Genomic DNA, 19828 nt, shown 5'->3' on the forward strand with positions numbered 1-19828 from the left:
AACACGGTAACACTTCCTTTTACTCGCCAATTCTATGTCAGCGTATCTCTTGATTGATTCCTCGCTCTGTCTATTTCTAACATGGGGAATTCTCCTCTATATCGAAGAATCCAAGCCCCTCGCTATAAAACGTGTCTTTCCTTAATTGGCTGACCAACTAGCCAACTAGGGGCCGACTCGAAGTCGATTCGACACCTCATATTATCTAACAAGAGGCATCGCGCGCCTACAATATGAGGCTTGCAACAAGATCCACGATCCTTGCCAATACTTTGTTCCCAATCCGGTAAGGCCTGGATAGATTACCGAGTTTGCAACACGTGCCAATACTTTTGACTCCAACCTCCGTACGTACAAGAAAAAAAGAATTATTGACTATTCTACTAAAAACGCGTATAAAATAATAGAGAATCGGATGTTAAATCGAATGGTATATATGAAAATATAGAAAATGGTATATTGGTTGAGTAGTGAGCGTGGTTATTGACACCCAAGTTTGTTGATTTGTTAGGTGTAAAGGCCATACAGCCGCACGGTAGTATGGCACACATACTACCGTACGCTCAGACTAGATACCAAAAAGCCTTAGTCAGCATGACGCCTTTCCTTTTTGGGCTAGATAGTCTGAGAACCACTAGTTATCAAATGGTTGGTCAAGGCGCCGGTCACAGCCTTGTCACCCCGCTAACCCGGTTGGCTGACCTCCAACCCGGATGTGACCCACAATTAACGCAGTTATCAGACCGTTGATGATTGGCCGGTCACAGTACAGGTCACAATTCTGATTACAAGACGGCACCGCACTAGGATGTTTTAGGGAAGCGGTCAGGAAGGCGGACAGTAATTGGAGATTACCTCCTAGAGTCCTCCTTGCTTTAGAGCGGGAGATCCATCCCGCATACTAACTAACTACTACACTACTACGTGCCTCGTACGGCAAACTAAGCCGATATCGTCTGGATACAGCTCCTTGTCGGTCATAGTACATGTGTAAAACATGGATTCTGACGCTCCTATTGGTGGTAATATTCCACAGGAGCAAAATCGACAGCTTCAAGCTCAGGCAAAGGTCAATAAACGTGCTCAAGAACTGGCATTTGCATTTCAACAGACCCGGCCAAGAGCAACCACCAGATTATACAGCAAACCACAGGCAAAATGGGGAGTCTGGTGTAAAGAGCAAGGATTCTCTGATGGAGAGCTTGTTACGGAGAACAAGATGGTTACTTTCCTTGATGAATGGGTCCTTCACCGTCCAATAAGGTCATCTTGCTACAAGAGAGCCTGTACGGATGAGAATGGAGATCTAGTGACCCAAACCCTAGGGGTCTCGTCTCTGAAGCAATACGCTGCAGGTCTTGTTGATCTTTGGAAATTTCAAAAAACGCTTGGTACGAATCTGGGGCCAAATCCTTGAGGGCACTTAGTAAAAGCTCTACTGAAAAGCCACCAATTCAATGAGACTCAACGGAAACTAAAAGAATATATTGATCGCAGCTTAAACACTCTATAGGATGGGTATACTAAAGAGGACATTAGGGCAGTCGTACAGTACTGCTGGACCGGATGGCAAGATCCAGATGTCAAAGGCCAAAGACCACAGGCTCAGGAATCCTACCTTCATATAGCTGTTAATTTCTTATTTAGTCACAGCATGCTGCTCCGAGGAGAAGATAGACGGAAGCTCCAGTTCCCAGATCTATTCACCGTACGAATGGAGGAAGGGCCAAGCCCTTGTTGGCCTATGATTCTAATTAAGTTCCATGGGAAAACCAATCAATTTGGATGGCTGGAGTATACAGGGGTTATGCAACATAAAGATCCTTTGCTTTGTACAATTGGCCAAGCAGCATTCTATCTCTTTTATCGATGGGAGATCATGCAGGAGCCAGTTCCCCAGTTCTATTAACAGCAACAGTGGTACGACTTCCACTTCTTTAAGGGTGGTCAGATTACCAAGGAGCTCTCGTATGAGATTAAACTGCAGTGGACTAATGCAGTATTCAATGCCATTGGCTTATCAACAAAGAAAAAGACTCATTCTGGACGAGCAGGAGGAGCTCGAGTTGCTGAACTTCAAGGAGTAGATGAGAATTCTATTTGGAGAGCGGGTCACTGGAATCAGGATAGTATGAGTAATTGCTATCTGTCCGAATTACCTCGACCTTTCCTTCGCACGTTAGCTGGATTTAAACCTACAGATCAAGGCAATTACTATCTCCCTAGGGCTACAGTGTCTCCTCCGGAAAGCCTCGTACGAGCACTCTGGCCTTGGGTCGATTCCTGGCTTACCTGGTTCGGCCTACAGGATCACGCTATACAAAATGTAGGTTCAGTATCAGATCTGCCTCCTCCACTCGCTCTCGTACAAGAGGGCTGTCAAAAATATGACCAAGATGATCTCGCAGCTCAAGGATTTTTGAAGCTTCTTCAACAGCTTCGTACAGTTCTTCTTCAAGATTCAGTCTTTCTTCAAATAGAGATGCCAACCTATCTAATATGGAAACAGCCTCTTTTCCATCGGTCAGACTATAAGGAGTTTGCTCAACAGCTAACACAATCTGTTCATACAAGCTCAACACAATACGAGATCCAGCTTCAGCATACGATGCCTGCTATAGCTGATCAGCTCACAAGCTTTGAGAATAACATACACCAAAGGATGATCTCTAATCATTATAAATCACAAAATGCTCTTTCTCAGCTTACTAATAAGATTCAAAATCTTATCTCTGGCCAAATCTCCTTTACCATATGGGCTAACGGCCCTAAATCAAATACAGAGATATTAACCCCAATGGCAGATTCTGTGCGATCACATTCTCTACAAGAATTTTAGCTAGAGAGCTTAAACATTACTCTGGAGCCGCCTCGACTAGCTTCTCCAGCTCTGTCAAGAGAGATACCTTCATACCAGCTCTCTCGTACGATTCAATCTGTACGAGAGCTCTGGGATGAATGGTGTATTGGCCTAAATGGCCAACCAACTGTACAGACTCTTGAGAGAGAATATGGGGCTAAATAGAGATCAAATGAGAAGGAGCGCGCTATGTTTTCAAGAAGAAAGGTCATCATCGACGAGATCTATGCTCGTGCAAGAGATGGAACCTCTCTAGTTAAAGCTGTTGAAGCTGTGGAACTTGTGCAAACTAGATCTAGATTGACGCTAAACCAGCTAGGGAAGCTGTTGAAGGAAGCTCGTTCTTAATATTATATAGAGAGGGGATTGAAGCTATTCATACGATCATCTACCTTAGCCATGTTAACCACCTAATCCCCTAACAAACGCCCAGCTCCTATAAATAATTGGAGCCTACCCTCTATTCTATCTTTCTTTCCTTCTTTGCTTCTCTTCTTTCTATTATTTTAATACAGCCATGCAGTAACTAAGATAACGTAATCGGTAAGCGAGTTGGTCACGTAAGCGAGTTGGTCACTTCTTCCCGAAAACGCGCTCTATATCGATTCTACATAATTCAACACGTCAAGATGCCACCAATTCGCAATAAAAATTCAAAAAATTTAGCTGAACAAGAGGGACGAATCTTGTTAGCTATTTCTGATGTAAAAAATGGAAAATTATGTTCTGCATGACAAGCAGCAGAGATCTATAATGTCTCGCGGTCAACTCTTCAAAACAGACTAAATGGCATGGCATATCGAGCTGAAACACGTGCCAATAGCCATAAATTGTCAAAATGTGAAGAGGACTCGCTTGTCAAATAGATACTCGACCTAGACAAACGTGGATTACCTCCTCGACACTCTCTTGTACGAGAGATGGCTGATTATCTTCTTTCACAACGTGGAAATCAACAGGTTGGAGAGAAATGGGTATATAATCTTATTCGACGTCGCCCAGAGCTCGAATCCAAATTTTCCCGGAAATATAACTACGAGCGTGCTAAATGCGAAGATCCAAAGATAATCCAAGAATATTTTGATCGCGTACGAGAGGTTGTATCAGAACATGGAATTTTACAAGAAGATATCTACAATTTTGATGAGACTGGCTTCGCTATGGGACTCTGTGCGACTGCAAGGGTTATCACTGGAATTGATCGATATAATCGTCCAAATCTATTACAGCCTGGTGACCGAGAATGGGTAACTGCAATTGAGGCAGTTAATTCAATTGGATGGGCGTTGCCTTCGTACATTATTTTCAAGGCAAAGAAATACACTCGACTAGGCTGGTTTGAGGATCTTCCAGACGACTGGAAAATCAATATTAGCGATAATGGATGGACGACAGATAAGATTGGATTAGAATGGCTTAAAACTCATTTTATCCCTCTTATTGATGGCCGTACATTGGGGAAATATCGGATGTTGATTCTTGATGGTCATGGAAGCCATTTAACTCCTGAATTTAACCGTACATGCACTGAGAATAATATTATTCCAGTCTGTATGCCTCCTCATTCTTCACATCTTTTACGGCCTCTTGATGTTGGCTGTTTTGCTGTTTTAAAGCGACATTATGGACAGCTTGTTGAGCGGCGAATGAGGCTTGGATTCAATCATATTGATAAACTTGACTTTCTTACTGCATTCCCAAAGGCTCGTACGATGGCATACAAAGCTCAAACTGTTCGGACTAGCTTTACAGCAATTGGATTAGTAACATTCAATCCAGATCGAGTTTATCAACAGCTTACTATTCGATTGAAGACTCCAACACCCCCTCCAAGTCGATCAAGTGATACACAATCATCCTGCTTGCAAACCCCTCAAAACCCACGTCAATTTAAGCGCCAAATGACTACAACAAAGAAGAGAATAAGCCGGCATACAAGAAGTTCATCTGAGGCTATTGGTGAAGTGTTTACACGGACATCAAAGGCTTATGAGATGAGTATTAATAAGCTTACAATTGCACAGAAGGAACTCCATGATCTACGGGCTGCACATGAGAAGGAGAAGCAAAAACGTCGAAGATCTAAGCAGCAAATATCTCATGAGCAGGGAATTACCAGAGAGGAAGCTCAAGCACTCGTACAAGGTCAGATTGAAGCATCTCAAGCTGTTACTACTGCTCCGGCCGAGCCTGAGCTCCCAGTCTCTCATCCACCTGTACGACGTCAATTTCGCTGCAGTGGTTGTGGTGTTGCAGGGCATAAAATAACTGGATGTCCTAATCGTATTAGTACTTAATTTTTTGTATATAATTTGTATGTGGGTTAGAAATTTATGTTTAAGATCAATATAGAGCGCGTTCTCGGGAAGAAGTGACCAACTCGCTTACGTGACCAACTCGCTTACCGATTGGTTAACGTAATCGGTAAGCGAACCGGCCATGTAAGCGAACCGGCCACCTCTCCGGAAAATAACTCTCTATATTGATTTCAAATCCCAATTTCTCAATCACGTACAAATTATATACAAAAATCTAACTACTAGTACGACTAGGACATTGATTTATTCTATGCCCCATAACGTTACAACCACTGCAGCGAAATTGGCGGCGTACGACTGCTTGAGAAGCTGGGAGCTCCGGCTCAGCCAGAGTAGTAGTAACAGCATGAGATGCCTCAACCTGACCTTGTACGAGCGCCTGAGCTTCCTCTCTAGTAATCCCTTGCTCAATAGATATCTGTTTATTAGATCTTTTGCACTTTTGCTTCTCTTTTTCATGCGCAGCTCGTAAATCACGGTTTTCTTTCCGTACGAGTAAAGCATCATTCGCTAGTATTTCGTAGGCTTTCGATAACCGTATAACTGCCTGATTGATTTCTTCATTCTGATTCAGGCTTCCTGTACGCTTATTTATACGCTTATTGATTGTAGTTGACTGGCGTACAAATTGGCGTATATTTTGAGGTGTTTGTAAGCAGGATGATGCTGTATTGCTTGATCGACTTGGAGGGGGGGTTGGAGTCTTCAATTGAATATTGAGATGTTGAAGAACTCGATCTGGATTGAAAGGCACTAATCCGGTGGCTGCGAAGCTATTCCGAATAGTTTGAGCTTTATATGCCACTGTACGAGCCTGTGAAAATGCTGTTAAGAAGTCGATTTTGTCAATATAATTAAAACCAAGCCTCATTCGTTGTTCAACAAGCTGCCCATAATATCGCTTTAGAACTGCAAAACAGCCAACATCAAGAGGCTATAAGAGATGTGAAGAATGAGGAGGCATACAGACTGGAATAATCTTATGATCCGTACATGTACGGTCAAATTCTGCAGTCAAATAGCTTCCATGGCCATCAAGAATCAACATACTGTATGTTCCCAATGTACGACCACTAGTAAGAGGAATAAAATGGGTTTTAAGCCATTCTAATCCTATCTGATCTGTAGTCCAGCCATTATCGCTAATATTGATTCTCCAATCATCCGGAAGCTCATCAAACCAGCCTAATCGTACGTTTTTCTTTGCTTTGAAAATCACGTACGAAGGCAGAGCCCATCCGGTTGAATTTGTTGCTTCAATTGCAGTCACCCATTCTCGATTTCCAGGCTGTAGAAGCTTTGGCTGGGCATATCGATCGCTTCCAGTAATAACCTTTGCAGTTGCGCAGAGTCCCATAGCAAAGCCCGTCTCATCAAAATTATAGATATCTTCTGGTAAGATGCCGTACTCAGATATTATATCTCGTACGCGGTCAAAATGGCCTTGTATAATCTTTGGATCTTCACATTTGGCACGTTCGTAGTTGTATTTTCGTGAGAATTTGGATTCAATCTCTGGGCGACGTTGAACAAGATTATATACCCATTTATCTCCAACCCGTTGATCTCCATGTTGTGAGAGAAGATAATTAGCCATATCTCGTACGAGAAAGTGCCGGGGCGGTAATCCACGTTTAGTTAAATCAAGCACCCATTTGACAAGCGAATCCTCCTCAGATTGACTCAATTTATGGTTGTTGGCGCGTGTTATTTGTCGATACGGCACTCCTTTCATTCGATCTTGAAGAGTTGTACGAGCAACCATATAGATTCTTGCAGCTTCACGAATACTGCGAATTCTTCCATTTTTTAAATCGGAAATAGCTAATTCGATCTTTCCCTCATCCTGAGTGGATTTTAGGGGGTCTTTTTTGCGAATTGGTGGCATTTTGACGCGTTGTAATATGGTAAATCAATATAGAGAGTTATTTTCTGGAGAGGTGGCCGGTTCGCTTACATGGCCGGTTCGCTTACCGATTACGTTAGTTACGTTATGTTAACTAAGTTAGTTAACTGAGATAAGTATTACATGATACAGTTGGTGGCAAAACCAGTACACGCTTTTATTCAATTCAATTGTTTCCCAACCCCCTGTTGCCAAGGACACTAAACTATGTTCATAAATTATTCCGAAGCCCTGTTTCACGTCTCGGTAATGATTAGTTAGTTAGTACGGTATGGTTCATGCTTGATAATCGTCTTCGTAGTACAACTCTTAGGGTACGTACTAATAATAATATAGTCTACTTCGTAGGAGTTCTAACAGCCTCGCTTCAGCTAGCCGAGGCTTCTTCCAAGTCAGCCTTGCCTCTAACTAGTCTAAATATAGTTAATATTGTTACAATACCTATGATTAGTCTCCGGTTCTTACTCTGGTTGATACTTAGACGCGTGCTACGCCGGGGCCCTGAACAACCAGGCTTAGCTCGGAACATAAATCTGTCAACAACGAATTCTGAGCTTGGCTACGGAATCGAGTCTAACCACAAGTCCCTTTTTCAAGCAGTGACGACAGCATGAGTTTCGGTTTCTCTCCAGGCGATATTGCTCTTTTCCTCGGATTCGCTACGAAGGTTGTGAAGGCCTTGAAAGAGGCAGGTGGTTCGAGATCAGAATATTGTCATGCTCAACAACAATGCGAAGGCTTTCTTATGGTAATGGACGACGTCCAACGCCTTGATCTTTCAAATGTGTCGGACTCGTTTCGAAGCCGGATTGAGGAGTACTCAGCACATACTCAGGAATTTGTGAAGGATTTCAAGCGGACCATCGTCAAGTACGAGAAATCAATGGGGAAATCTTCTCATCGCGGATTTATAACAAGCGCTCCAAAGAAGGTCCAGTGGGCTTTTAGCGCGGCTGATGATCTCGAAAAATTCAGACAGAGCCTTTCTTCCCAGGTTAATCTCGTCCAATTCACAATATCAAATGCTATTTTATCAATCGTGGCTAAGTCCAATCAACCACAACAACTTCTACTAGGTCCCGCGCGCCGTGATGCTTTAAGCAAAGCAATTTATCCTGATAGGCATGAACAAGGCTATCTTGATTGGAACTACAATCTGATCGACAGCCTTGATATGCTTGGGCGAGTTAATGATATCACTGATCTTGTGTATGAGCGCCTTCTCACAAGGCGGCCAGGATTGCTACTGGCCGACCATGGAAGGATCTATACTATACCAGATGATGTCAGCATCAGTGTGTCATACCCGCCGCTTAATACTATTTCACATGGCCGTACTCTCCCATCCACGGGTCATTTAAATGAAGTTTCTGTTTTAAATCAACACCATGTTCAGTTAGCACATGAGCGGACATATTCAGTACAACAGAATACTCTAGCAAGCGAAATCAATGAGTACCTTCGTTCCTTAAACTTGGAAGAACTCTCTGAGCGGGAGGCAGAGCAGGTTAATCAAATGAGCTCACAGAGACTTCTACTTAATGAGCCTGAAGAAGAGTCTTCTGAACCGCTCCCACAAAAAACCGAAAACAATAGAGATCAGCCACAGCCATCAGGTTCAGACGAAAAACAACGTCGGAAGTCAAAGTTCCATCACAGAATGTCATCCTTTGGGTTTCCGATGGATGCTTTAAGCGGCGCATCGCTTGCAATTGGTATTACACAATTCATTGCTTCCGCTGCTAAGGTATCATTCGACATTACGAAAATAGAAAATGCCTCTCGGGAGCTCGTGATGCTCTCCAGAAGAATCAGTCAATACTCAATTATTCTTGAGACGGCGACAAATGTAATTTGTACCTCTATGTCTGCTGGGCAGCAACGGCTAGGATGGGACATTATCCAGGAAAGTCAAGTCGCTATAAGGGAAGTGGAAAACATCTTGAATATCTTAACATACAGGACAGAGACCGGGTGGCAGAAATACATGTTAATAATGAGAATAATGATCTGGGAATCGAACAAGAAGAGGGTTCTTTCGCTCTTGGATGAGATTGAGTCCCTCAAGTCAACGTTTTCCATCGTGTTGCAGACTCACCAAATCCAAATTTCGGAGCGCAGATTCGCGGAGATACAATATGCTAGGGAAATACAAATGAAAACCCTGGAGACCCAGCTTGTTATGTCACAAAGCTGATTTCGATTACTCTGCACACATACGTCTATACCAACGCGTGGAAGGAACAAAAATTATGATCTGGCTGGTCAACGAGAAGGCAAAAGAAATTGAAGAAATAAGGGCTAAAATAGGAGTTCGGTACATTAGGACACATACAAATTCAGGAAAAAAATAGTAAAGGATGATTGATATCAGGGCAAAGACACATTAATGAACTTATTTCTAAAAAAATAGTAATTAGTCACCAGCGACATCCAAACAAATATGGTTATTGCGGGCTCGTGTAATAACCACCATACCTGATAAACCTCCTAGGGGTTAGGGTTAGAACAGAGAGTGGCAAAAGTGTGGATACTTCAGCTGGTCATGGTCAAGGTTCAGCTGGTTATGGTCAATGTTCAGCTGGCTATGGTCAATAACGTATTGCTGTAAAGCAATATGAATGTCTCTTATATAGAATGCACGCTGCAAAGGCAGAGGAGATAGGTTTCAGTACATTGACATTCCATACCCTACCTTGTATACTCAACTCTTGTGATCCCTCTTGAATCTCTATACGTATACGTATCCCTCGTAACGTTGTTACAGCTCGTGTTCGTGTCTAATAAAGGTTAGAGCGAAACATCTTAAATAAGTAAGAGTAAAAAAGGGGGCACGCATATTTTGAAAGGCAAGTAGGAACTATGGGACTGTTTTCCTATCATGTATTGAAGTTTCAAGTGATGTCATCTTATTTTATGGTAAAGTACTATCAAATAAAACTTTGGGAATATTATTAATCCGGGGCTTTCCCTGATATAGATTAGGGTGAAACATATTAAACAATTGGAGTGAATCAAATTGTGCACTGGTTTTGCAATCAACTGTATAGTAATCTGCTGGGCTCTTTATTCTTTAATCATACAGACATTAGTGCCTTAGAAGATGATGATGAGACTCTAGTTACATAATAGTATACTTAGCTTGACTCTAAACTATACAGAGTATATCGTGGAGACTGTCCCTTGGAGATTGCTCTGTTTTTGATACAGTGGTGGTGGTGGTATTCATACCCTGACCCCTCGCCGAAGCGATATGCAGGATACAACTATCTAATCCTTATCTATGTCTATGTACAGTAATTCATTACATACAGACAAATTTAGAGCCTCGTCACGGCCTATGGTGGCCAATATGCCTAGTGTTCTGTCAGTGGTCCTATGGCGCCCGGCTTTGAAACCTCTGTGATGCCTCTGCAAAGTCTAGTACTGCACCTAAGATGCTACCGCCTTATATATCACCCTCCTTACCTTGCTTACCTTGAGATCCTCCTCCCAGCATGTCTAAAATATTGTTAAATGCAGTCCCTATCTTCTTCCATAGTTCTTGCTGTATGGTCTTCAATTTTGGATAGTCAATCAGGGGAAGAATTCCGGGCTCATAACCTTCTAATACAGGTAGGATGACCGTTATATATATATCGGTCATCCTACCTACATCTTAGTAGAGAGAATGAACATCTAACTTATAACTCTTACAACAATCCTCTGATGGTAAAGGGTGGTACTTGAGAATTGTCTCAAGACAGTACTCTCAAGATAAATAATTTATCCATTGTGGGACGGATTGAATCTAATGGATCGGGCGTCCCGACCCACATGGTCTGGGACACAGCATCCGATACTTAGTATGATTCATGACAGCAGGCATTGGACAATCTGTGTCATATCTCCTTTGTCTGGACTCTCCTGGCTGTATCAACGTATTGAAACATTTGTTCTAATGAAAATCTCACACTAACCCTTATTCATGCTTTTAATGCCGCGTTTTTTTGGTGGCTCGCCCGGTCAACGTGACCGGGAGCTTGATACGGCCTTGACTCATCTGCGCTTTCATTTCCTGCGAAATCACGAACACCGCGTCGACTCCCCGCATCGTTGCCCATTGGAAACCAGATTGGATTTCACTAGTAAGGTCGTTGCAAGGCACGGTAGGGGCCTATTTTGCCTCTGCTCGATTGGCACGCTCTCGCTCTCGGTTGGCACGTTTCCTTTCTTCCGTGAATTGACCATTTGATGAAGCCATCATTCATACTGTAAACTAAGCAGAGCTTACGCTCTGCTAATAAAGAGAAAGATCAGGAGGGGCCTATTTGCCATTCTGAGTACGCGGCATCTGGAATTGGAACACTGAAGGGCATATGTACGATATTAACGGAATAAGAGAACGCACAGAGCAAAAAATCCTAAGAACGTAAAATATGGCCTTTGCCCGAGACATTCGGCAGGTCGACAACCTTCAGAAGCTCCTTTTCCGAGAGCGCACGATCCACTGCCTATTTGAACAGCTCTTCTGTCCTAAGTTCGAGTCTTGCACTTAAACAATACCAAGTAACTAATGGCCCTCTACTCCATTTGTCTCCTCTACACGAGGAAGAGTACATTCGACAAGGGAGACCTGACTCCTGCAATCCCAAATACGTGACATTTCAAGACCAGCTCTCTCAATGATATTTTTGAACTCTGCAGGAGTACGTTCAATACCGTTGATTATGCTCATCATTGCAATATCTCGTTGGTGACTGTACCGTGTGTAATAGCCGTAATTTGCAGGCAGCGGAGACGGTGCGGAAACCAGACTGTCATACCCTGCTGTAGTATTCATCACTTGGTCGCAGATAAGTATATGAGACTTGGGACTCATGCTGGATTTGATAGCTTCTAGGATTTGAACACAGTAGTCGTCTGACCAGTCATGCCTGTATATTTTGATAGTTCATATCAGTATTACATCCGCATTGAGTTATTGACGGATTCAAAGGAAGGGATTGGATATACAAGATATATCGGAGCCAGTACACGTCCGCCCCCTTGATTGGATTTTCCTCGAAGAAACTGTGAGGAATGAATTTCACACGCCCTTCATCCAGCGCTGACTGATTTTCTTTAGGCCAAACAGTGTTCTGTGCCTGCTGTAATACAGGGGCTCTGTCCAGAACAACGAAGTTGAGTTCTGGGTATATATGGCTAAGCTGAAGACAAAAACCACCTACCCGATATGGTGAGTCAGGGTCCGAAAATGCTTCAAAGAGCGAAGCAGCGAGGAAGAGAGGGATTATATGTATGATAGTTGTCAGAACTTACCAACACCGCCTCCGACATCAACCACAGTAGCTTTTCCCAGGCTAGACCAAGGAAAATCTGGACGATGTTTTAGTATGCAACCAATTATTTATAAGCGTAGAATTAGAAGACCCTTTGAACGTACCGTATAGATGCGCAACTCCAGTGATCTTACCACCACCGAGCATCGCTAATCCAAAGATTTCATGCTCTGGTCGCTTGATCGTGTGGTTACTATGAATCTGAGCTATCGCAGACGAGTATTCCGGTCCAAAACATCCAGGGTATTTGCCAGGACCGCCATTTTGCACATCAGTAGGAGAAATTTCTTCCTCAAGCCAGTTCCACCGTTCCTTACTGATACCAAGTGCCTTCTGGAACGAAGTTTCCGAGACTGAGTACGAGTTTGCGAAATCAGAATGCATAAGAGTGCGCGGAAGAGAGTCGGACGCCGTGTATAAGTCGAACGAGCTATATATTGTGTCAGATTATTTTGTATTCATTGACGTATATGCGAAATTGTCCGTACTGGGCCACTCACAACATGACAATGTATGCTCGTAGAGGTTCGTTATCCACTAGTGCTTGAGAAATATGATTGTTCGCAAACCAATTATCCTTTATTTCCGTAAAGACATGATTTGAGCAGAGACATCTCATAATACGACCTTTAATTAATATTGCTCTTGTTAGTCAAAATCGGCGGTCCCATGATTGAAACTTTCAGAGGTTATAGATCGTGATACCGACCAAGTTTTGCGGCCTCGACACCGGTTTGTTTAGATAGCGTTTCGATGCTAGCGCCAGCCTCGCCACCAGCATGTATTATATCTGCAATACGCAGTGATGCAGCAATGTGGAGACATCTGGCCTCGTTATATGAAGATGAAACCTCTAATAAACGTTCACTAGGATCTGCGACAAGCTCGACCAACTTTCCCGTTACTGCCAAAAGAGTACGTCTCGCTTCATAAAGCTCGCGGCTGGGAAGAGAAGAGTCTTTCTTTTCAGTCCCTAGTTTGCTTGCTCTTGATGGCTCTGTCGAGTATTCTGTTGCCCATTCGCCAATTATTTGGTGAATCGACTTCTGTGTCAATTCAAGCAATTGCAACATTTGATACGCATCTTGAATTGTCCGCATCTTGAAAATTTTCTCAATGGACTGCCCCGAAGAATGCGATAAGAAAGAGGTTATTTTTGACAATGACTTAATCTTGTTGTTTTTGTATATATGGCTTTTTTTTATCATTATGAGCACCGGACCCGCGTATATGTCATACACTGCGTCGAGCACAATGGCTTCCATAACGTAGGAGAGGGACCGGCGTAGGCGTAAAGCAGAGAGCTTATCTGATCTCTCTGGTTGCTGCTCCCCTAACTATCTACCCATGAATGAAAGACTCACAAGTACTCATCTGTATGTTGTAATCTGCAGAGTCTTTGTATGTAGTGAATCTCGAGCAAATAAATAGCTATTGAAGATAATCTAAGTATCCGCAAGCTCATCGTGTGGCCGAATCAGTGGTTTTACGTATCACTCAACCGCAGCTGAATTTGATACAGCCCGAAAGAGAGACCGGCTCAATCAGAACATATATACAAACCTATTGTCATGCATCTGGGTTTTAGCACCCGGATTTTATGGTGTTGCAGCAAATGACCTTCCATAGTTGAAAGCGCATCATCAGGGTTAGGGTAACAGCTTTTAGGGTGAGTTACCCTAAACAAGCCGTCACATCTTTTACTAAGGAAATATAGGTAACCTTCATTTTCCACTGTTGAACATCAATATCGCAGTACATTTTTTCTATCTATTATCTGAAACGAAGGATCGAATTGTATAACTTAGAGATACAGGTTAAAGAGCTTCTCAAGTTCACCTTCACAGATGAAGCACTGTTCCGCTCAGAAGACTTTTGGATGAATCAAGCATCTTAAAACAGCATGCGATGAAATCGGAGGGAAAGGGAATTATTTCGTGCTTCTTTTTCTAATTTGCATATGAGCTGAATGAGCGCCACCTTTTTCCGTACTATAGATCGCGATGACAAAGAGGTTAGCTGTCTGAAAGTACTATATGTCTAGATCATATAGCGAGAGATAAATAACTCACCCTCTGCAATACGAACAAGGGCGGTATCATTGCAACAGCGATAAACCCCAAAGTGCTCGCCGCCCATCCAATTCCGAGGGTCTGTATCATGCGAGTAGCCGCAAGGGGCAGTGCTCCCCCAAATGAACTGCGGAAAAAAGCGTTTCCAGCGAACACGCCGGCAACGTGTCGGGGGTATGATTGTCCTAGGTAATTCAAAACCGTTTGGAAGGTGAGATGAAATCCTGGTGCAAAGAAAGCGGTCCCAATAACGGGCACTATCCAATGAACACTGCAACATGTCAGCTTTACTCTTTTATCAATTGATAGCTTGCCAGTAGGGTCAACTAGAATAAGACTGGATCAAAATTCAAATTTGTTGGGATTAAAAAAGTTACTTACCTTTTACGGGACCCCCATGCAAATATGAACATGCAGATTGGTATGCAAATTGCACCAATTGCACCAGGAATAATGTGTTCTTCCGGATCGACGGTCTGCCCTTCATCCTGCTTTTTCTGTAAATGTGGTTGAAAGTAAAGGCGCATCCAAAGCATGTATGAGCCAACCGATATCATGGCGCCAACAAGAATACCGAAGAAAGCATCTGTGGTTTGCAGTAAGCAAGCTGCATCAAATATGATATTATGCGCAACAATATTACTTACAACATTGTTCAAGCTGCGTGAAACCATAAATATCTTCAAACACTAAATTCAAAATTGGGTTAGTCAATGTAACCACGTTCCTACACTCATTCGACTTACCATAGGGAAAAAATTCGAACCAAAGATATAGGATACCATAAATAAGCATAGTATGTATGTTCACGAACAGAATGATCGGGTCAATGAAGGATAGTCTGAAGTCGACTGCAATTTGCTCAATCATTTCTACGAAAACATTGCCCTTCTTATTCTTTGTTTCGCTTGGACTGTGGTATCTTGAATCGCCGGTTGTTTCACGAAGCTGTTTTGCACGCCGTAGCAGAATATTGGCAGGTAGGGTCTCTGGAAGAAAAAAGAAGAGAAAAACGGTGGAGAGTGCGGACATTCCAGCTATCAACCAAAGCGCTGCTGCCCAGGTGTTCCAGCGCAGGCTAATCAACAGGGCAAAAAAAGTTATTGTCAGGGTGTGTATAGCTACCGGGGAGTAGTTACAGCAGGAACTTACATGACTGAGGTGCCGAGAAGCTAATCTCAAAAGTTAGAATTTTCGCTGTATTTTGTAAGTGAATTGACTCGGGGAAAAACATACTGGTCCGAATACTGGCCCACATAGCCCACTGAAAACGTACATTGCCATAGCATAAGGGACTTCACGAGGTCCGAAAACCTCTGCTAGAGTGGTACCGCCTATGCATGTTGGCGAAGTCCCTACGATACCACCAAAAAAGCGCAGTATCAGGATGGTTTCGATGTTCTTAGCAAGGGCACATCCGATGCAGAAAAGACAAAAAGCTAGAGATCCGAGAACGTAAACTGGAGTACGGCCAAATGATGGAACATTTGAAATAGGGGATAGCTTAAAAACAGTTCGGAATCAGTTCACAAATTTCCTCTCCTTGACTTGGCTCTTATCTGCAGTAATTTGAGGGGAAAAACAACTTACAATAAGAGGGCCAATGCCGTATGCAATAACAAACAATGCCAGCCCAAGTATTCCCACTTCTTCCGAAACGCCAAATTTCTTTTCGATTGATGGAATACTTGCAGTGTATATACCTGGCGCAGTGTAAAAACTCAGATTCACCAGAATGACGTTTGTCAAGACAAGCAATTTGGTGGCTAGTGGCCAATTGACCGGCATTGACGGATCATCAGGGCCGCTCCAGTCAACGAGATACTGCGTTGCATCCGATGTGTTCTTTTCTGTGCTTGAAGAAGATTCTACTCCGTTTGGTGTGGTAGTTTGTAAAGCTGAAAGGCCATTCTCGATCTTGGATGAGGGTTTGGATATTGTTGACGACAGGGAACCCGGGCTAATGCTCGCAAGAACTCTACCAAACGCGGTTTCTCGAAGAAGGAGGGAAGTTGTCATCTTAAGTCAATCTCCTCTGGCGACCGTGGAAGTTTGACAAAGTCGCCCTGCAAAATGTTCCTGGATGCTGTTGTTGAGTTGTTACTGGGAGCAAATTGAAGATGGCTGTTTTCACGATTCCAATAAGATACAGAGTCGAATCTGTCTGTAGGCACGGCATCCTACCATGTACTATACGGTAGTAGGCTTAGTGGACCCGCGTACAGTAGAATGCTTGAAATTGTCGCTAATATTTACAGGGATTGCATAGTAATGAGACACGGTATACCTAATTTGGTAGTAGCCTGCCTAGAAAAATGACCCTTTCTCCCCCTCCTAAGCTTGGCTAATCACACATGACTCGACATCAAAGAACATGAGCTTGTTTGACTCATACATGATGTGGGCCGACTAAATTAGGGCGCGGGAAACGGGTACATTCTCCTAGTCCATACTGAGTCATAGTACAAAAGTGCTGCAGGTGGTCGCGGTAATGCTTTCGTCACGATACGGTATTGTATTATCGTGATGTCTCTCCGACAGCGACAACTGATTTTGTTCAAGAGCGATAGTTACCACTTTCTCTCAACTTCTTCGTACGGTTCGGCGCATACATCAAGTATCAATAGTATTGACCTTTTCCAGTAGACCAACCTCGAGCCAGTATCCGTGGAACGTTCGGTCGTCTCTACAAGACTACACACGTCTTTTGCAAGTCGGTAGACTCAACCCGAATCCGTCGGAATGGAAGCTGACTACGCAACGGCATCATACGGAAAAAAAAATTAATCCATTTATTTTTTACAGTATCCAAACGAAACTTGCTGCAAACTCCTAAAACACATGGGCCAAGAAAAAAGGCAGAAGAGCAATTGGACTATAAGTTCTGATCAGTCATCGCGAGATTCACAGAATTAGTTATCCCAGAAATGACGGTTTTGATATGATGGCTTCCCATGGCAAGTCCAGGATTTTTTTCGGATCACAGTTGTCAACTGTCAGTTTTGGTGCCTTTGGCAAACAAGAATATTGGGGTGTCAACCATACAGCATTGCGTACTTGAAGGTTTAGCTCATTGTTGGAGGTGGAAGAAGCCAGTATGAGTGCTGTCCAGATTTATCGAGATACGAGACAGGCTTTCATTCTCTGGTATAGGCTTGTAAGTGACCCGAGTGGTAATACGAACTCTGCTGGAAATTGAAGGAGACTTTGCATTAATCCTTGCTGAAACTCATTCGCAGCCTCTACAAAGGATACTTCTCCCGGGCTTGGTAATTTTTGACCACCAGGAACGAGACGCTGGAAGACATGTGTCGGATCATACGCTTTCTGGACTTGCCACAGCTTAGACAAGCGTTCTTTACCGTAGCTTTGTATTACGGGTTGATTCCAGCCCGAATACGGAAGCATACTAGAAGAGATCAGCTTGAGGTATTTTTCGCAATGCCATGACAAAAATCTAGGAGTGAAGGCGCACAGAGGACTTACAGATATGGATGTAATAAACCTCTCGACTTGGCAAGCTTTTGCATGTTTTGGACAAATTCGTCATGTGCTTCAAAGACTCGCTGGACGTCTGATTCGGCCGTGAGAGTGACGCCAAAATATAGTACTAAATTTCGAAGGAATCATCAGTTAGTCGCCTTTTCTCATTTCTCGTTTTCCATTTTGTTGTAAAAAAAGAAAGGTATGAAAAGTATGGAATTACCTCCAAGAGTCTGGTTTCCGGCCCCCTCCAGGCCTAGGGCGTTGCCACCTCTGAGCATGCCTTGCTCAATTTGTCGAGGAGTTATAGGCATATTGCAATGCAAGCCATAGAAACCTGGTACGTCGCGATATTTCTGCATCCATTTGCGGTATTCCCACCATATATCCTTGTACAGATCACGATCCGCATAGACTGTCATGATGCGCTGTACTTGGCTATCACGATGTCAGGTCAATGAAAAGAATAGGAAGAAAAACAAGGAGATTTTTAGCTACCAAATGAATGAAGCAGAAAAAGTAGTTGACTCACAATTGACCATCTGGGAAGCCATCATTGAGTTCGTTGGCAAGGTCCGTGTAAACACGGTTATGTACCGTGCTCTTGTAATGTGGTGTTGCATTCCAGCCTTGCATGATCTCGGGTAACTCGTGCACATCGGCATTATAGACTACTGGAGAGAAATTTATAGTCGTGTTTGTCGCACCATCGAAGCCGTATTGGGGCAGCGTATGCGTTAGAACGTCGTCTACGGCCTGGTGAACATGATGATCATAGATGACATCGGCGAGCTCATCGAGGGAGGATTCGGGGTAGTACATTAGACCTCCAAGGACGCGTCCAGGAGTGTCAAATATTCTCAGATTGAAGTGAGTGACAACACCAAAGTTGTTGTTTCCCCCTTTGAGAGCCCAGAAGAGATCAGGGTGATTGTCGAGGTCAGCGAGAACCACAGTTCCGTTGGCTAAGACTACCTCGTATCGAAGTACGTTATCAATGGCAAGCCCATCCCGATTTGAAAAATATGAGAATCCTGCACCCAATGCTAGACCAAGTCCAACTTTCCGATATCTTCCAATGACGGCTGATTTATTGTGCGGATCAAGGGCCGCGTAAACTGAGCCTAGAGTTGCACCTGCTCCGACTCGTATGTAGTCGTCTGCAAAATTTACCTCTAATGTATCGATGCGTTCCATAGGCATGAGAATCCCGTCATGAATATTGGCCGCCCCAGGAATGGCACTATGGCCGCCTCCTTTGATAGCAAATTGACATTCATGTTCAGCAAAAAGAGCCACTGCATCGGCTACTTTTTGAATTGTGTCGGGTAGAAAGACACACCGAGGATCGAGAACCTCAGTTGCTGCTGTTGAGATTGTCAGCCAGAGTTTCAATCAGTGATGTACATGAAGTTAATTTCGTACACCAAAAATGATGGTTCTCGTAGTCATAGGTTGAAGAGCTTTGTATGAAGATATTCTCAGGGTATAGTTGACTGAGTAAGCTGCACTGGTTGGCAATATAGTGGTCAGCATTCGTGATGCAAAGTAAGTCTCGACTGATCGATTAGAAGACTGTCAAAGCTCGAGATGGGGAGTATGTCAAACTGCTAGATGGCTGTCCTAGTGAGACATCTATTACAGAGTGTGCACAAGTGTATCTGAAAATAGGCGGGATATTGAAAGCAGAAGCTTGAACTAACACATTGTGAAAGAGTAGTGGCGGCATTTGTCCCTGGAATGACCAGGGCTAATAGGCCGAGGACTGCAGAAGCTTCCTTTCCACGCATCGCGACTTCCCACGTAACCAATGAATAAGACACAAATCTATCGTCTTTCTTCAGGACTCTACTCAAAATTTATTTAAG

General features: G+C 43.3%; 7 protein-coding genes across 9 annotated transcripts, besides 3 other annotated features; 3 read left to right on the forward strand and 4 right to left on the reverse strand.

Annotated features, from left to right (window-relative positions):
- Nucleotides 1-997: 997 nt before the first annotated feature.
- TSTA_052500 (uncharacterized protein) lies at nucleotides 998-1628 on the forward strand (the record flags this gene model as incomplete). The annotated part of the gene is made up of 2 exons (XM_002486793.1): nucleotides 998-1391; nucleotides 1540-1628. 2 exons carry the CDS (start codon nucleotides 998-1000, stop codon nucleotides 1626-1628), a joined length of 483 nt encoding a protein of 160 aa, XP_002486838.1.
- A 1695-nt stretch (nucleotides 1629-3323) lies between these two features.
- Nucleotides 3324-3360: a microsatellite.
- A 174-nt stretch (nucleotides 3361-3534) lies between these two features.
- Nucleotides 3535-5031: a mobile genetic element.
- Nucleotides 3781-5235, forward strand: TSTA_052510 (pogo transposable element, putative; the record flags this gene model as incomplete). The annotated part of the gene is made up of 2 exons (XM_002486794.1): nucleotides 3781-5076; nucleotides 5188-5235. 2 exons carry the CDS (start codon nucleotides 3781-3783, stop codon nucleotides 5233-5235), a joined length of 1344 nt encoding a protein of 447 aa, XP_002486839.1.
- Nucleotides 5236-5392: 157 nt separating this feature from the next.
- TSTA_052520 (uncharacterized protein) lies at nucleotides 5393-7066 on the reverse strand (the record flags this gene model as incomplete). Of its 2 annotated transcripts, none has more annotated exons than XM_002486796.1 (2): nucleotides 5393-6003; nucleotides 6145-7066. In XM_002486796.1, 2 exons carry the CDS (start codon nucleotides 7064-7066, stop codon nucleotides 5393-5395), a joined length of 1533 nt encoding a protein of 510 aa, XP_002486841.1. The 2 variants fall into 2 exon arrangements, with proteins under 2 accessions (XP_002486841.1, XP_002486840.1); XM_002486795.1 differs by having other exon boundaries at nucleotides 5393-6087.
- Nucleotides 5528-7021: a mobile genetic element.
- A 628-nt stretch (nucleotides 7067-7694) lies between the features above and the next one.
- Nucleotides 7695-9281, forward strand: TSTA_052530 (uncharacterized protein; the record flags this gene model as incomplete). The annotated part of the gene is made up of 2 exons (XM_002486797.1): nucleotides 7695-8831; nucleotides 8964-9281. 2 exons carry the CDS (start codon nucleotides 7695-7697, stop codon nucleotides 9279-9281), a joined length of 1455 nt encoding a protein of 484 aa, XP_002486842.1.
- Nucleotides 9282-11396: 2115 nt separating this feature from the next.
- Nucleotides 11397-13568, reverse strand: TSTA_052540 (O-methyltransferase, putative). 2 transcript variants are annotated; one of them, XM_002486798.1, is made up of 6 exons: nucleotides 13115-13568; nucleotides 12906-13032; nucleotides 12510-12835; nucleotides 12386-12442; nucleotides 12080-12290; nucleotides 11397-12000 (listed from the first exon to the last, which is right to left on the reverse strand). In XM_002486798.1, exons 1-6 carry the CDS (start codon nucleotides 13503-13505, stop codon nucleotides 11637-11639), a joined length of 1476 nt encoding a protein of 491 aa, XP_002486843.1. In that variant the 5' UTR covers nucleotides 13506-13568; the 3' UTR covers nucleotides 11397-11636. The 2 variants fall into 2 exon arrangements, with proteins under 2 accessions (XP_002486843.1, XP_002486844.1); XM_002486799.1 differs by having other exon boundaries at nucleotides 11397-12290.
- A 564-nt stretch (nucleotides 13569-14132) lies between these two features.
- TSTA_052550 (caffeine resistance protein, putative) lies at nucleotides 14133-16603 on the reverse strand. The gene is made up of 8 exons (XM_002486800.1): nucleotides 16068-16603; nucleotides 15714-15980; nucleotides 15630-15649; nucleotides 15224-15555; nucleotides 15125-15166; nucleotides 14859-15063; nucleotides 14478-14748; nucleotides 14133-14396 (listed from the first exon to the last, which is right to left on the reverse strand). The coding sequence occupies exons 1-8, from the start codon at nucleotides 16494-16496 to the stop codon at nucleotides 14355-14357; spliced, it is 1608 nt and encodes a 535-aa protein (XP_002486845.1). The 5' UTR covers nucleotides 16497-16603; the 3' UTR covers nucleotides 14133-14354.
- Nucleotides 16604-17154: 551 nt separating this feature from the next.
- On the reverse strand, nucleotides 17155-19750 carry TSTA_052560 (uncharacterized protein; the record flags this gene model as incomplete). The annotated part of the gene is made up of 6 exons (XM_002486801.1): nucleotides 17155-17886; nucleotides 17964-18087; nucleotides 18184-18398; nucleotides 18493-19327; nucleotides 19386-19470; nucleotides 19664-19750. The coding sequence occupies 6 exons, from the start codon at nucleotides 19748-19750 to the stop codon at nucleotides 17592-17594; spliced, it is 1641 nt and encodes a 546-aa protein (XP_002486846.1). The 3' UTR covers nucleotides 17155-17591.
- Between the last annotated feature and the right edge of the window lie 78 nt (nucleotides 19751-19828).

Source organism: Talaromyces stipitatus, genomic scaffold (assembly GCF_000003125.1).
Source record: "Talaromyces stipitatus ATCC 10500 scf_1105507295487 genomic scaffold, whole genome shotgun sequence".
Lineage (NCBI taxonomy): Eukaryota > Fungi > Ascomycota > Eurotiomycetes > Eurotiales > Trichocomaceae > Talaromyces > Talaromyces stipitatus.